Raw genomic sequence first — 17,640 nt, forward strand, 5'->3', positions numbered from 1 at the left:
AGAGGCGATTTGTATTGCTCTATAGTTTTTAAGTTTTACTACAACAAACATGGATTTCCTGTGCAATAAAAATAATAACAAAAATCAGTTACTTGCATTAGATGGGATTTTGCCATGCAAATGAACAACACAGTATCTACACAGTCACAGCAAGGTGTATGCCATTCACTCATTCCAGTTTTAGAAGCAGCTTGCAGGTAAAGCACAGCAAGTCTGATAATGCTCCAGGGCAGGAAAGGAACAGTGGGAAATTGCATGAGCTGGAAGTAAAAATCGAGAGGACTGAGGTAGAAAGGATGTGAAGTGGGGAGAGGTGAGCTGAAGATGTGGCTGGGGACACATTGCCCTCAACTTCCAAGGTGGGGAGTCCAGAGCTACTGGCCCGGTCTAGGGAGCAGGGCAGAGAGATAGAAGTAACGTCGGCAAGACAGTCATAAGAGAACGTTTCTTTATGGGGAGGAAGAAAGGGGAGAACTGAGGTGCTGAAACCTCAAGGCAGGAAGTCAGTAGTTAATGTCTGAAATTTGATAAACCTCAAAAATGGAGGTAGATGCCGATTACTTTGGAGACAACGGGGTAGCTCTTGGGAGGGGGATAGTGACATGTGGGTGCCTCCCAGGAACAGACTGTGGGTTTGGATGTGGTGGGACTGTTGCTTGTGACCTGCTGTTTTAGTTTGATAAGAATTGAAGATATGCTGGATGAGAAGAAAGCACCCGTCACTGTCCGCACCCTTACCAGACGATAAGGGACTGCGCACCGCTCCCCGCCAGAACCACGGGGCAGGTGTCACCCAGCATTCTGGTTTCACGGGGAGGAAGCCGGGCTCGGAGGGCTTCTGCCTGACCCGCCTGTGTGCCTTGGGCCTGGGTGTGTCTGGGATTGGGCAGCGCTGGGTTTCCGTCCCCACTCGGCCACCTTGTCTGTGCGGTGGAGACGCTGGCCAGCCCAGAGAGGCCAGGGTTCAGGGTTACATAAAGGGCCGAGACCGGTGCAAGCATCCTGTGAGCTAGAGGGGAGCGAGGCCACCCCATGGGTAAGCACAGACCCTGAAGCCCGCCTGCCTGCTTCCACCACAGCTCTGCCTTTTACTGACCCAGTGACTCTGTAAAGATCCCTCATCTGTGGAGTGAGAAAATGGTAGGAGCTGCCCTACAGATCACTGAGAGGCGTAAACGAGCGCATTTGTTTCTCTCAAGGCTAAGACAGTTCCTGACGTGCAGAAAGCATTAGCCACTCTGGCAGACTGATGCAAACCTGGCTGCGATTCTCCACCCCTCCTGGTCTCCACACCCCACGCAATGCAGCTTTGCAACTCCTCACGGCAAGAGGTGGAGTCTGTTTCCCGGCCCTTGGACTCGGGACCGGCCTGGGGCTTGCTTTGGCCAATAAAAAGTGCCAGGTCTGAGCTCAGGCTTAGAAAGGCCTCGCACACTTCTGCTTCCTCATGGAAGCTTGCCCAGGCACCACGGGAATAAGCCCGGGCCAACTCACTGGAGGGTGAGTCCATACGGTACAGAGGTCATCGGTTCTGGAGAGGCCACCCCCACCCTCCAGCCCCCAGCCCTCCCGGCTGCTGACCCCAGACACCTGGGTGAGCCCAGCTGAGATAGCTGAACTTGGCTCAGGTCAGCAGAGCTTCCTGATAGACCCCTAAGCTTGTGAGACTTGCTCTTTGAAGCCCCTGAATTTGGAGATCATTTGTTATGCAGCATAGCTTACTGATATAGCTATTCTTGTTATTTTTTTAAATTGATATTTCCACTATACTTTGTGGGTTGGCTTTCCTAACCCTCTCTCCCAAGGCCCAGGGCCACCAAACTCCCAGCTGTACCACTCGGGCTCCCTGCTCCCACCCTACTAGGGGCACCACCCCTTGGTCAGCTCTGGGCTCTGAGCGTCATTTCCCTGTGTCAGAGCATCTCAGCAGGCTGACCCCATTCTCCATCTGCAAGATGGCAGGTGATTTGCCTTCCTTCTCAGCCTTTGACCATGACAAGGCAGTTTTCCTTCCCACGTGCTGACTCACCCATAGCCCCCTCTGTTCGTGGCTTGCTGATGCCAGTGTCTGGTGGGAAACTCTCCTTGCAGCTGTCTCTTCTATGCAAGACTTGGGGAGCCAGGCAAGAAGCCAGGGGGACAACACCACTGCCACTGGTCATGGGCTAGGATGCAGGCTGCTCAGTCACTATCATGGTCACCCCAGTGACGGGAGGACAAACATTTGTACCAATAGCCTGTCGGATGCTTGTTTGACCAGTTTGCCCAAATTCTTCCTTTTCTTCAATCTATAACACTAATGGGGCTCTGGCTTGTGCCAGGTTCGAGGGGCACAGCAGTGAACGGGACAGACGTGGTCTCCATGCTCATGGGGGAGAGTGACAATAGGCTAGAGATAAGCAGATTTGCATTATGTCAGGTTAATGAGAAAACAAAAGCAGCCTTAGGGGTCAGAGGGTAGCTGGGGTGCTACTTTGACTTGGGGATTCAGGGGGCCTGAGGAAGTGACCTTTGAGGAGGGAGCTGAGAAAGCACAGGAGCAAGTGATCTGGGCAGATTCTGGAAGAAGGAACAACAGGCCTGGGACTCAGGCTGAAACACTTGGCAGACCTTGCGGAGATGCCTGGCCCCCTCCCTTCCTCTGATCCCTTACTAGAGCTACTTGATCCCTCTTGTTGGTGAGCCACGGGGAGCCCAAGGGATGTAAGGCACACCACGGCATCAGGGCCAGGCCCTTGCCCCTCCGTGAGGGGCTCGCTGCTGCCTCGGATGAAGGGGAGCCTCTGTAGGGACACAAGTTCCCAGCCCTGTCGCAGCCCGTTCAATCATGTCTGCCTGCCTCTGTGAGCTCCTCCGTTGATCCAGAAGCCATGCCACAGGGTCGCTGATGTACAGGGTCCTAGAAGGAGATGGGAGGGGATCATCTTCTCTAATGCCCACCTCCCACCCAATCTGGAAATCTCTACCAAATGTTTTAAAATGATTCCCCTGTGGCCCAGCAATTCCATTTCTAGGAATTTACTGTGTAGATATATTTGCAAAAGTGCAAAAGGATTACATATAAGGTTATTCAGTTCAATGTTATTTGCAATGGTGAAAAAACAGAAATAACTTAAATGTCCATTAGTGGGAGATTTGTCCAATAAATTATAATCAATTGAAATGCTATGTAGCAGTGATAGATAATGTAGCTGTGACAGAGTGAAGCAGATGTATTACATACTGACATGGAAATATGTCCAAGGTGAAATGTTGAGTGACAGAAGCAGATCCAAAAATATTGATAATCTGATTCCATTTTTGTCCGCAAGTAAGTGTATACGCAGTAGTGGGCTGGTAAATGTTTAACCACTGGCTCTCCCAGAGAGAAGAAGGTCCTGCTCTGCACCTCTGCCAACTCCCGTGGTGTAAATACTCCCACAGTGGCCAATTTCAAGCTCCAACATGACGTCACTGAATGCAAAGTTGGGAGGAGATGTGTACAACCGGCTTTCGGGAGGCTGCAAAAGCTGGCTCCAGCCGCCACTGGGTTTGGTTGTTATTTTTTTGTAGTCACAGGAAAGGCGCATGGAGGCATTTAGTCGTTTGTCAGTGGTTGTGCCTGGGGTGTAGGACTGAGATTTTCCAATCTTCATACTTCGCTGTGAAGCAGCCACTCTTGGAGGCTCATCCAACAATCCCCTCTCCCTCCCCGTATTCTCTTAGTTTTCTTGAGTTATCTGTCCCTCCAGGAAGCAGACTTTCTCTCAGCTCTTGGTTGGCCTAACTGAGCATTTTCAAACTTTTTGGTCTCAAGATTCCTTGAAACTCTTAAAAATTATTAAGAACCCCAAGGAGCTTTTATTTGTAAAGATTTGGATATCTATCGACTTTTATCATATTATAAATTAAAACTGAAACATTTAAATAATATTTATTAACTCACTAAAACAATAAATACATTATATGTTAGCACAAATATCACATTTTTAACGTAAACAAATATATTTTGGAATAATTTAGTGAGAATAATGACCTTATTTTACATTGCTGCAAATCTCTTTAATGTCTGGCTTAATAGAAGACAGCTGGCCTCTTATACCTGCTTCTGCATTTGGCCTGTTGTGCTATCACACATCATGTGGCCTTTGAAAAACTTATCACAGAACGTGAGTGAAAATTGCAAGTAACATCTTCATGTAATTATGAAGAGTTTTGAGCTTGTGGACCCACAGGTAGAGTTTGGAGACTCCCAGATCCCTTTAAGCTGTGCTGGTCTAAACCAAAGCCGAAAGTCTCTTTCCCCAGAGGTTACGGATTGAGGGATGGGCATTTAACTGAGCTCTGGACAGTGAGATGTGAGGGGAATTTGCTGGGAGCTCCTGGGAGAGGTTTTCCTTGGCAGTGATACCAGCAAAAATGGTGGAAAAGGACCTCTCCAAATCCTCTTCTTCATAAAAGCAATGAAAACACTGGCAAAAATAGTCAGAATTAACTTCCTCAGAACGCTAAAAACTAACCAAGGGCTTGGCATCAAGCCAGGGAATATATATTTAAGAAAAATGGCTTAGTCTTGATAAGAACAGAGAGCTCTGTGTGCCCTATTCCCATGCCCTGCTCCAGCTCTGCAGCAGCCTTAAAACCCAGCAGCCTGCAGCTGTGGGGAGAACCAGTGGCCCGGCAGCCACAGAACAGGCCGGGACGGGGCTAGAGCTCCTTCAGGGCCCCATTCCCAGAGACCTGTCATCATCTGGCCTGTCCGGTGGTTCCCTGTGCTACCCAACGTGCAAGGCTGTCTCTATCTGACCTGACTGGAGCTTGTCCAGTGCAAAAAGCCTTACCCCTGGACTGAGAGTGTCTTCTTGACCAAAAGGGGGATGCAAAATGAGACGAAATAGATTCAGTGGCTGAGAGATTTCAAATGGAGTCGAGAGGTCGCTCTGGTGGACATTCTTATGCACTATATAGATAACACCTCTTGGGTTTTAATGTATTGGGATAGCTAGAAGTAAATACCTGAAACTACCAAACTCCAACCCAGCAGTCTGGACTCCTGAAGACAATTATATAATAATGTAGATTACAAGGGGTGACAGTGTGATTGTGAAGACCTTGTGGATCACACCCCCTTTATCTAGTGTATGGATGAGTGGAGGAATGGGGATAAAAACTAAAGGACAAATGGGGTGGGATGGGGGGATGATTTGGGTGTTCTTTTTTCACTTTTGTTTTTTATTCTTGCTCTGGTTCTTTCTGATGTAAGGAAAATGTTCAGAGATAGATTGTGGTGATGAACGCATAACTATGTTATCATACTGTGGACAGTGGATTGTATACCATGGATGATTGTATGGTGTGTGGGTGTATTACAATAAAACTGAACTTAATTTAAAAAAAAAAAAGCCTTACCCCTGGAGCTTTTGTCAAAAACAATCAGAGGCAATAGTTGAACATCATGGATGCCTGAGCAGTGACTAACAGTTGGCTTAAAAAAAGAAAAAAACACAACAGGCTGGCCAACAATTTATAGGGGAAAGCTAGGGAATGAGGTGTCCATAGAGAGCTGTGAAAAGTTCCAGCATATTCTTGGAAATCTAGAAGACCATTCACATGTCTAGGGCTGTGCACATGCTCAGAAAAGGCCTGACAAGTTCCTAAATTCCCCGCTCTGGTTGACCTTGATATTCCGTGCAAACAGCAAGAGAAGGCTGAGGTGGAGCTGTCACCTGTCTCAGTGGTGAAGGTGTGACCCAACACACTGAGAAGGTGTGACTCGGCAAACACTCAGAGATTTAATGGCTTCAGGCTTTTAAGGAAATCTCTGTCCAGCCATTAGCTGACCACTAAGTTAGCCAAGCAGAGACCTCAGTGGCTACACACAACACAAGATACAGAATTTGCAGAATTAGTTCAGAAAAGTCACTGAAACAAACAACAAGAACAGTAGCTACCACAACAAGCACTGTAGAAGGGGAAGTATCTGATTTCCAGAGTTGTCATATGACATTCTTAAGAATGTCCAGTTTTCAATAAAAAAATTATAAGATCTGCAAAGAAACAAGAAAATATGGCCCATACCCAGAGGAAAAAACAATCAATAGGCAGTGTCCCTGAGGAAACCCACACTTACTTTAGACAAAGACTTTAAATCAGCTATTTTATGTATGTCTAAACAAAGGAAAGTATCTCTAAAGAATTAAAGAAAGGAAAATATGAGAATGAAGTCTCATCAAATAGAGAATATCAATAGAGACAAACAATAAGAAAGTACTGAAGAGAAATTCTGGAGTTGAAAAGTTTAATAGCTGAAATGAAAAATTCACCAGAGGGACAAAACAGCAGTTTTGAGCAAACAGAAGAAAGAATTAGCAAACAAAAATATAGGTCATTTGAGAGTTCAGTCTGAGGCAGAAAAAAAAAAAAAAAAAGAACAGAAGAGGGAAAAAGAAAGAAAAAAAAGCAAACAGTGGCTTAGAAACCTTGGAACATCATCAAGCATGTCAACATATGCATAATGGAAGTCCCAGAAGGAAAGGAGAAAGAGAAATAGGTAGAAAGAATATTTGAAGAAATAATGGCTGAAACCTTTCCAAATTTGATTAAAAACATTAATATACACACCCACGACACTCAGATCCAAGTACGATAAACACAAAGATATCTACCTGTAGAAACATCATAACCAAACCATCAAAAGACAAAGAAAGAATCTTGGAAGTAGCAAGAGAGAAGGACTCATGACATGCAGAGAACCTTAGTAAGATTAATGGCTGATTTCTCATCCTAAACCATGGAGTCCAGAAGACAGTGGGATGACACCTTCAAAGTACAGAAAGAAAGACTGTCAACTCCAGAATTCTATATCCAGCCCAACCTACTTTCAAAAACGAAGGAGAAATTAGGACATTCTCAGATAAACAAAAAATGAGAGAATCCGTTGCTAGCAGACCTGACTTACAAGACATACCAAAGAGAGACTTTTGAAAGAACCACAGACAGTAAGAACTGTCTATATTCACATGAAGAATAAAAGGCACAAGTAAAGGTAACTACACAGATGATTACAAAAGGCAGTAAAATGTACTTTTTGTTTTTAACTCATTTTTCTCCTTTCTGATTTAAAAAGACAACTGCATAAAGCAAATATGAGTTTATTTACAAATCTGTGTTGATGGGCCTATAATGTAAAAATATATTTGTATTTATTTGACAATAATAGCAAAAATGAGGGAGAGACAATCAAGTTATATAGGAGCAAAGTATTTGTACACTATTGAAATTAAGTTGGTATTAATACAAACTAGACTGATATAAATTAAGATATTAACTGTAATCTCCAGGGCAACCAATAAGAAAAGAACTAGAAAAAGTAGAAAACAAAATGACAGGGAATCAAAATAGTTCATAGAAAATATCAATCTAACACAAAAGGCAGTAATGGAGGAGTACAGAAACAAAAAGACCTAAGACATATAGAAAACAAATAGCAAAATGACAGACGTAAATCTGACTTGATAAGCAATTACATTGCATGTAAATGGATTAAACAATACAATAAAAAGACACAGAATGTTAGAATTGATTTAAAACATGATCCAACTATATGCTGTCTACTAGATACTTGCTTTAGATTCAAAGACAAAAAAGATTAAAAGTGAAGAGATGGGAAATATATATATATCATGTGAACAATAACCCAAATAGAGCTATAGTGGCTTTATTAGTATCTGAAAAAATAGACTTTAAGACTAAAATTGTTACCAGAAACAAAGAAGGACATTTTATAGTGATAAAAGCTTTGGTCAATCCTTCAAAAAGATAAAACATTATAATCCTATAGGCACCTAACAACAGAGCTGCAATACATGCGAAGTAAAACTGACACAATTCAACAATATAGTTGAGACTTCAATACTTCAATTTCAATAATGGATAGAAAAACTCCACAGAAAATTAAAAATATATATATAGGAGACTTGAAAAGCAGTATAAACCAATGAGATTTAGATATCTATAGAACACTCTACCCGACAAGAGCAAAATATACATTCTTCTCAACTACACTTGGAACATTCTCCGAGACAGATCATATGTCAAGCCATAAAACACGTCTCCATAAGTTTAATAGGATTGAAGCCATACAAAGTATGTTCCTCATTTACAATGGAAGAAAATGAGAAATCAATAGCAGGAGGAAATCTGGGAAATTCACAAATATGTATGTGGAAATTAAAAAATACATTCCTAAATGATCAATGGGGCAAAGAAGAAATTACGTGGAAAATTATAAAATGCTTTGAGATGAATGAAAACCAAAACACAACACACCAAAATTCTGGGATGCAGCTAAATTGGTGTTTAGAGGGAAATTCATGGCTGTAAATGTAAATTCCTATATTAAAATGAAGAAAGACCTTCAATCAATAACCTAAGAAATTGGAAAAAGAAGAACAAAGAAAATGCAAAACAAACAGATGGAAGGAAATAATACAGATTAGGGTGGAAATAAATGAAATAGAAAATACAAAAAAAAAAAGGAAAAAAAATCAATGAAACTATAAGTTGGTTCTTTGAAGAGATGAATAAAATTGGCAAGCTTTTAGATAGACTGAACAAGAAAAAACAGAGAAGACTTGAATTCTAGAATCAGGAATGAAAGTGGGACATTATAACTGATATTATAGAAATAAAAAGGAATATAAGGAATAATTGTATGTCAACACATTAGACAACCTAGATGAAATGGACAAATTCCTAGAAAGACACAGACTACCAAAACTGAGTGAAGAAGAAATAAAAAATCTGAATACATACATAACATTTAAAGAGATTGGATTACTAATTTAAAAAATTACCCATAAAGAAAAGCCCAGGAACAGAATGCTTCACTGGTGAGTTCTACTAAATATTTAAAGAATAAACCCCAATCCTTCACAAGCTCTTCCAAAAAATAGAAGAGGAAGAGATATTTTCCAACCTATTATATTAGGAGAGTATTACTGGGAGAGAAGTAAAGAACACATTTGATGGGCTCCTCAGTAGACTGGATACAGCTAAGGAAAGGATCAGTGAGCTTAAAGATGTGCTGATGGAAACTTCACAACCGGAAAAAAGAATGGGAAAAATAGAACATCCAAAAAACTGTAGGAAAATTCAAAAGGTCTAAGGTAGGCATAATTGAAATAAGAAGAAAAAAGAGAGATAAGAGCAGAGGATATATTTGAAATAATTATGGCCAAGAATTTTCCAAGATTAATGACAGACACCAAATCTCAGATCCCAGAAGCTCAGAGAAAACCCAGCAGGATAAATACCCAAAACTCTGCAACTAGACTTGTCATCTTCAAACCACAGAAAACCAAAAACAAAGAAAAAATCTTGAAGGAAGCCAAACGAGAAAAAGAAAACCCCTTACTTCTAGGGGAATAGGGACAAGAATTACAACAGACTCATCACCAGAAATCATAACAGCTAGAAAAGAGTGGAGTGAAATATTTACATTGTTGAAAGAAAGAAACTCACCAACCTAGAATTCTATATGCAGTGAATTGATCCTTCAGAAGCGTAGGAGAAATAAAGACTTTCTCAGACAAACAAAAACTGAGGGAATTCATTGCCAGCAGACCTGCCCTGCAAGAAATGTTTAAAGATTTTCTTCAGGCAGCAGAAAAATGATAAGAGATCCGAAGCTTGGATCTACATAAAAAAAGGAAGAGCATTGGAGAAGACAAAAAATGATGGCAAAATCTTTTATTATTCTTATTGTTAATTGATCTAAAAGATAACTGTTTAAAATAATGGTAATAATGCATTATGTCATTATAGTACACGGATAAGTGAAACGAATGGCAGGGATTGGGATGAGTTTGGGAATATTCTTCATAAGGAATGAAGGTGGTGCCATACGAGTTATGAGTGTTATTTGAAGGTGGACTTCGTTAAAAATGTATGTTGCACAATGAGATACTATTTAACATCCACTAGAAGGGCCACTATTAAAAAGATGGAAAATTGCAACTGTTGGAGAGAAATACAAACACTCATTCATTGCTAGGGGGAATGTAAAATGGTGCAGCTACCATGGAAGACAGTCTGGTGGTTCCTCAGAAAGTTAAGTACAGAATTACCATATGACCCAGCAATCCTACTTCTGGATATATACCCAAAAGAATTGAAAGCAGGGACTCGGATGGATATTTGCATACCAGTGTATGGTATGCAAAAAAAGATAGAAGCAACCCAAGTGTCCATCAACCGATGAATAGATAAAATGTGATACATGCACACAATGGAATATTATTCAGCCTGAAAAAAGGGACGAAGTGCTGACATGTGACAACATGGATGAACCTTGAAGACATCAAGCTGAGTGAAATAAGCCGGACACAGAAGGACCAATATTATATGCTCTCTCTGATATGAAAATAATTAGAATAAACAAACTCATAGAGTCGGAATCCAGCATATAGGGGACAGGGTGAGGTAGGGAATGGGGAGCTAAGGCTCAAAATGTAGTTTCTATTTGGGACGATGCAAATGTTTTGGTAATAACAGTGATGGTAGCACAAACTTGTGACCATAATTAACAGCAATGAACTACATTTTAATGTGATTAAAAGGAAATTTTAGGTTGTATATATGATACTAGAATACAAATTTTAGAAATATCCATGGAGGGGTATGCATGTTGCAAAGTCTAGGGCAACAACTAAGTTTTTGAAAAGTATAATCGATATGTTAACAGAGGAGATAAAATGGAATCCTATGAAATGCTGGAGTAAAACCGGAGAAGGCAGAAAAACGGAAAAAAGAATCAAAGAACAAATTCAAGGAATAGAAAATAGTTATAAACGTGGTAGGAAGGTGTTAACTCAGAGAGGTCAGAATCACTTTAAATGTGCGTGTTCTAGACGCGGGACAGTTGGGAAGGTGCTGGGCTCCCAGGTGGCTGAATTTCCATTATGGGCGCATGGTGGGTTTTCTCACAGCAGGATGATTTCCTCCGGACTTCGGGTGTGCACGGGGGCTGGGGAAAGGGCTCTGCCTGTCGCCTGTGGACACCCCAGACTGGGAGCACTCGGGGGAGGGGAGGCGGCGTCTGTGCTGTCCCGTGTCCCCAGCACGGCTTGGAGCCTGCACACAGGTGCACGATGCATACCTAGATAAAGGCAGCCTGCGTCTCTCCACCTTGCGCGTTCAATGGCAAGGTATGGAACATTCCCGAGCCACGGAAAGCAGTGTTTCTGATCCTGCTGGGGCCACTCGCTGGCACCGAATCAGTCCACAGCCGTGGCCTTTAAGGGGGCACGCTGCCCGCCAGGGACCCCTTTTCCTTTCGTGCAGGAGCCACGCCCAGCCCCGCCTCCCGGCCTTGGCTCCAGCAGCCGCCTGGGAAGTTCCCTCCTCTCCTTTCTCCCCACCTCTGGGCTCAAGATGCGGCTGCCTGTGGCCCACCCTCTCGCTCGCAGGAGCCCACCCTCCCTGCCCTCAGAACTGTGGGCTGTGCCTTGGTTCCCAAGCCTGCCTCTGAAACCTGAGCCCGAGTTTTCAGGGATCAGGAGCCCTGGCATCTCCGCCAGCATCCTGGTGCCCAGGGTGCAGCTGAGCTTAGAAACCACTGGAGGATGAGACCTGCAGAGGGACCGGTGACCGCTGCCACAAGGACTTCACTCCGAGCTGGGCACCAGTGGCTGCCCGGTAATCCTGAGCGGCTCTGGCTTTAGCTGCTACGCGGGGGCTGAATCTGCTTAAGTGCCCCTCAGACGGGGTCTCCTCAGCGGGAACCCGAGGCTCCCCTCGCCGTGGGAAGGGGCCTCTGCCCTGCCCTGACTCCAGGGGAGACGGTGCCGTCTGCACTCAGCCCGGAAAACCCAACAGGGAGGGGTTGAGAACTGGAGGTGCAGAGGCTAAAAGGCTCCTGCAGCCCCCCTGGGCTCCCCGATTCTGAGGCCATCACACAGGGTCCGGCTGAGGCCCTGACGTCTCTCTCGGGAGGGATTCTCTGGGGCTTGGTGGCCATGAGCTGCTCCTGGCCACCTGGAAGCTGGTCCAGAACGGTCAGGGGACATTTGATTATTATAGAACCTCCTCCCCCTCCCCGGCTGGGAGCCCGTCTTGTGTTATCGTGCACGCCAGGCCCTGCTAGGGCTTAGGGGTGTTATCTGGCCAGACACATGCAACAACCCCACGGGGCCGTCATCAACCTGTTCTAGAGACGAAGAGACTGAGGATCAGGGAGGCGAATGGCTGCAGTGCTGAGGCGCTGGGGCTCCGGGAGAAGCACTGCAGGACCTTGTTCTCACCGCTGAAGAAGTAATGAGCCCTTCTTTTGGTTTCCCCCCGTTATTTGTAGTCTCTGAAGTTTTCCTCCACCAGGAAGAGGGAACTGCCAAGGTAGATGGGGGCTGAGTTCTGTCCCGACCTCCTGCCTTCTACCTGCTTTGTTCCAAGCCTGCATGATGGTTTCAGGGTTCTGTGGTCCAGCTTAGGGAGCCCTGGGGCTGGGGCTCCACAGTGGTCATCTCGAGGTTGGCTCACTGTTTAACCTTGCTCAGATGTAAAGACGGTTCTAGTCAGAGCAATGCATGAGATGGTTTCTGTAGCAGACACTGTAGGGATCTTGGGTCCCTTTTAGCTTCTGGGCACCTCCCCCGCCTCCATGTGCACTGCTGGACCTTGGATGTTATCAGAGGACCACCCTGGGGCCCCGGCCCTTCACTGCTTCGCTCTTTTGCACGGAGACCCAGGAGTACCCGGGAGTCTCTCTCTCATCCTGGAGCTCCCTGGGTCCTCCTGGGCTAAGATGAGGCTGGGACTTTGCCAAGAACCACCCTCCTTGGTTGGCTCCCCTTCTCTGTCCTGCTTCACCGACTCCCTTACCTGTCTCCCCCGGGAGCACATCCACACATCCTGGCACACGTCTCGAGTCCACGTCTCAAGGTTTGCTTCTGGCTGGACCCGACCTAGACAGTTTCTTGCAGACCTTACCAGAGCTTTCATCACACCACGGTGAATAATGACTCTAAGAGTGAGAAAAAGTATGGCGTGGCCTTCTGAGCTCTATAGTGCAGCAAAATTTGAAGCACAGTGTCTGGAAAAAAATTTTTCCTTATCATTAGAATGTTTTACGGTTCTGGAACTCTCTTAACCAAAATAACTGCCCTTTTGATTAAAATCAGCTGTCCAGGCAAGCGCCCTGAGTGCTGCCTGAGCTAAAGCACAGAGAGGTTGAGTGATCCCAGGGATCATTTCCTCCCCACCACAGGTGCCCATGGTAGTTGCTGAAAAGCGGCAGGGGTGGGGGAGCAGCAACGCAGCCAAAGAGTGAAAAAAGCCTCGTTCCAAAGAATTGTAAAATTTATTGTAGAAGTATTGCAGTGTCTCAGAATGTCATCATTGCCACTAACGATTACTGATACACAACAAGCGGTTTCGTCAGGTCTGTGGATGGGCATCCAAATACAGTCTTATGAAGTGGCGATGTGGGTGCTGCACCCAAAGGCCACAGACAGTTTACAGAAGTTTAACTTGAACAGAACTTAGGAAACAGGGCTGCAAAGGAGCATTGCAATCAGCACAACAAAACGTGGAATCAGGCAGGCAAACAAGAACGCGGCGTGGCCTTCTGAGCTCTATAGTACAGCAAAATTTGAAGCGCAGTGTCTGGAAAAAAAGTTTTTCTTTCTTTATCATTAGAATGTTTTATGGTTCTGGAAGCTTCGTGTTGCACGGAGGGGGAAAAAAAACTCTGACATGTATAATTTACAGAGACGACAGGCAAGGATAGGGAATGGATTGGATTTGGGCCCTAACCTGGTTTTTGCTACACGTGGGGAGAGGCGCCCCTTTCAAGTCTGCAAAAACACTGGGCATTCGGGGAACATGAGTGCAATTTGCTGAGTCTGTCTGTGTAGACCTGGGCTTTGGTGGGGGGAAATGGTTTTCCTGTGAAGGAAATATGATGATTGACAAGTGAGGAGACAAGGGGAAAACTAGAGAAAACAGCTGTGCCACTTCCTCTCGACCCCGGATGGACCGGCAGCCCGCTCTGGCCTCTGAAACCAACCTGCTGCCCAGCCCACCTCTGAGGGTCCCACCGGACAGCCTACAGACAAGAGGTGGGGGGACTCCCGAGGGGTGTGCTCACATGCTTTTCAAAGATGACACCAGCGACAGTGCCTGGAGATGAGGCCACAGGCCCAGAGCCTGCAGGCCCAGCGGAGATACCAGGTGGTTAGCTCTGATCAACACCCCTCGGCTTCCAGGGGTGCGGCCCATGTCCCCAGCTATCCCCGCCCCCCCCACCAGCCATCCCACTGGGCACCAAACCCGGCCCTGCGCCCTGGACTTCAACCCTGGGTGGCAATCACAGGAGCCTGCTCTGCCCTCAAGCCAGCGGTCAGCGTCCTGCCCCCCCCCTTCCTTCCTTCCTGGAGCTAGCAGCGAAGACGCAACGAAGCAACAGGATCCAAACCATTTGGCTCAAGGGGACACTGGGGATGCTGCCGCCTGGCTCTCGGCTGATGGTGCTCAAATGAGACCCACTTCCAAGAGTCTGCCCCAGGTGGATGGGAGTTGCGCACAGCACTTGACAGAAAATCCTGGGGGGTCGGACAGGAGAGGGTCCGAGGGGTCAGGGTGACGCTTGAAAAGCAGCAGCAGCCCTTAGATTGCAGGAGAGAGGCTGGCCCGGGCAGGCGGGGGCCTGTGCAGGGGCACCCCCACCCGTGGCAGGAGGGTCACTGCTTCCCCAGTAAGGCACTGGAAGGACACCGCACATAAAGGAAAGATACGCTTTCAAACCTTCACCACCGTGTCCTTGCACCTTGGAGGACAAACAGTATAGAACTGAGTACACTGAGTTCTTGGTGTGGCTTGTCAAAGAATCCTTTCGGAGACAGAAACAGTTTAGGCTCAAGACCCACAGAGGAGCAGATTCTGATGTTGTCAAGGTGCCAGGCCAAGACCCCTCGGCCTGCAAGCTCGTCCATCGGCCACCATTTAAGACATAGTTATATATGTATATCTAAATAGAGTTCAAATGGACAGAACTTCAAAACTGCTCTCAGGTTTTTGTTTTTTTTCAAATAATAAAAATGCTGCTTAAAAACAATAGTTATTGCCTTTTATATCTTTCCTTTATGTTCGTCTACTAGGTAGCATTCTGCCAAAAATGAAAAGAAAGCTTTATGGGATGGGGAGGTGGGGGGAGGGGACTCTCTTCCCAATCGGGGGGTCACACTGGGGTGTCCTCGCACTCGGAGCGAGGAAGGATGTCACGCTCCAGCCACTGGCCCTTCTGGGTCCCCGGAGGCCCCCACCCCACTGTCTTCCGGTCGTGTGCACCTGCTCCCACTTCTACGCCAACAGACCACCACCAAGGGGTCCCGCCAGCCCCAAATCCACTCCATCAAGACCTTGTAAACAAGAATCAAGTCTGACGAGGTTGCTTACAAAAACAGATCAACACACACACCCACGACGATGTCTCCGCGGGGTTAGGGAATGAAGAAGCAGAAGAGGGAAAGCGCAAGTTCTGCTTCTCAAGCCTCAGACACGGGTTTGTTGGTTTGACTCCTTCCCTCGTTTTCATCCTTGCACGTGTCCTGGGGGAACCCGGGCCGTGCCACCGTTTCACCTCAGGTCCAGGTTATCGGCCTTTTAAGAGAGGAGAATCGAAAAATAAAGGGATGAGGTCAAATTCCTCATATTTTGGGCCTTTCCTATATGCCAGGGGCCACCTTCACTGATAAATTCTGGAGCCGGCGGAACGCCCCTCAACACCTCTCGGCCATGTCCCTGGCAGGGGCCGCAGCTGGTGGGGACCACCTTGGCCCCTTCCCACGGGGACCTTCGTGTTGAAAACAAAGAGGAGGAAAAACAAAGACTCCTTCGGGAACAGTTTATTTTCATTTTGGAAAAGGCCTAACGGGCACCTGGAACTCGGTGTTTCTGGAGTAACTTTCCTACTTCGTGAGCAACCCAAAGGCCGTTTGGAATTTTGTTCATTTGGATCTAAACGGCCCCAAGGAAAAATAAAACATGTCCCCTTCGGTAGGGAATGTATAACACAGTAATAACCTATCGCTAAACTGAAGCATCCGTCTGCAGGGAAAGCCGCAGCCAGGAGGGCTGCTCTCCGGCCACCAACGGGGCTGGCGTCTCCGCCTAAAGTCTACTCTGAAATTCTGACATTTCTCCCTTAAAGTCTCAACAGACATGATAGAAATTTCCATCAAACAAGCACTGACATATTTATATTAAAAAATAGTGCAAAATCTCAACATTTATATAAATAACTCTAAACCCCTGCTTTGTAATTTTTTTTACAAGGTAATACACACTTTCCGAGTTGGCACTCAAAAACTGCCATTTTTTTTCTCCTCTAGTTCAGAAAACAACTTCTTTTTTAATAGGCCTCTTCTAATACAAAAATACTCCTGCCCTCACACATACAGTTTCTCTTATTTTATATATATTTATATATATATAATATTGCAGATCTTTAAACAAAGATTTTGTGCAAATATGTCTTTAAAGTTAAGTGAAATAATCATAAACAAACAAACAAAATAAGCATTCACGCACGCAGCTTGACTAGAAACAAAAGAAGACTATCTAGAATTTTTTTTTTTCTCTTCTGCCTTCAAGACACAGCCCAACAAAGAAACGTGGGTTTTTGCAAGCTTTCTTAGCTTGTGCATTCAGACCAGACATAACATGTAAATATTTATACACAGGGAGGTGGGAAAGGAGGGTTACGTGCTGCATTTTGTGTGTCATCCCTGCCCGCCTCTCTCTTCTCTTTGACGAAGTGCGGAGTGTTTTGCCTTTTACTCTGCTGCTGTCCCAGCCCGGCCCCGGCCCCCCGGGGGGCTCCCTAGAGCGGGTGTCCCTTCTGCTTTTCCTTCTCTTTGCTCCAGATGGCTGTGCTCTCCAGATGGGAGATGTGCGCGTGGGGGAGCCGCGGCCCCTCCAGCAACGAGGGCGGCCCGTGGCTCTGCTGGTGCTGGAAGGCGGAGGGTCCCGGATAGTGCCCAATGACCTCGCTGTAGGTGGGGGGCGGCCCCTCCACGCGCCCGCCGCTGCCGTAGCACGTGGCGCTGATGCCCGAGTTACTGCTGGGGGGGCAGGGGCCCCCCAGCATGGCGCTGTCCATCAGGTCACTGTCGAAGATGGTTCGGTTGGGGGGCGCCCGCACGGACTCGCGGTTCAGCTCCAGCTGCTGCTCGGGGTCCCGCAGCTGGAGGGTGCAGGGGCCCTGGTAGGGCGGGGGCTCCTCGCCGTCCGACAGCGAGATGGTGGGGGGCAGGTCGATCTCGTGCTGCAGGTATGGGTAGGTGGGCTGGAAGCGGTGGAAGCGGTCCCGATGGGCGAAGGCGGGCACGGCCAGGCGGTCGGCGGGCCGCGGCGGGGCGTAGACCTGTGGCTGGAGGGGCAGAGGGTGAGGACCGCTGGCTCAGCCAGGGCTCCCAGGAGAGGGGACAGACGGACACAGGTTGGGGGGACGAGCAAGGATGCGGGCTCAGCTAGGGTCAAGCACCAAGCCCGGGGGTGTGAGCAGCACCCAGAGCTGCATGTCCTTCCTTGAAAGAGGGGGAGCCTCTTGCACCTGCATGTTGCAAATACTATAGGCTGCTCCCATGGGGTGGGGCGGGGGGG

General features: G+C 46.6%; 1 protein-coding gene across 3 annotated transcripts in view; it reads right to left on the minus strand.

Annotated features, from left to right (window-relative positions):
• Positions 1-15,866: 15,866 nt before the first annotated feature.
• The window catches only part of PMEPA1 (prostate transmembrane protein, androgen induced 1), a 56,100-nt gene continuing 54,326 nt past the window's right edge, over positions 15,867-17,640 (minus strand). For all 3 annotated transcript variants that reach the window (XM_037811410.1, XM_037811408.1, XM_037811407.1), the window contains exon 4: positions 15,867-17,407. In XM_037811410.1, the coding sequence (XP_037667338.1) occupies positions 16,859-17,407 (549 nt within the window). In that variant the 3' untranslated portion in view covers positions 15,867-16,858. The remainder of the gene's footprint in view (positions 17,408-17,640) is intronic.

This window comes from Choloepus didactylus, chromosome 19 (assembly GCF_015220235.1).
Source record: "Choloepus didactylus isolate mChoDid1 chromosome 19, mChoDid1.pri, whole genome shotgun sequence".
In the NCBI taxonomy this organism is placed as follows: domain Eukaryota; kingdom Metazoa; phylum Chordata; class Mammalia; order Pilosa; family Megalonychidae; genus Choloepus; species Choloepus didactylus.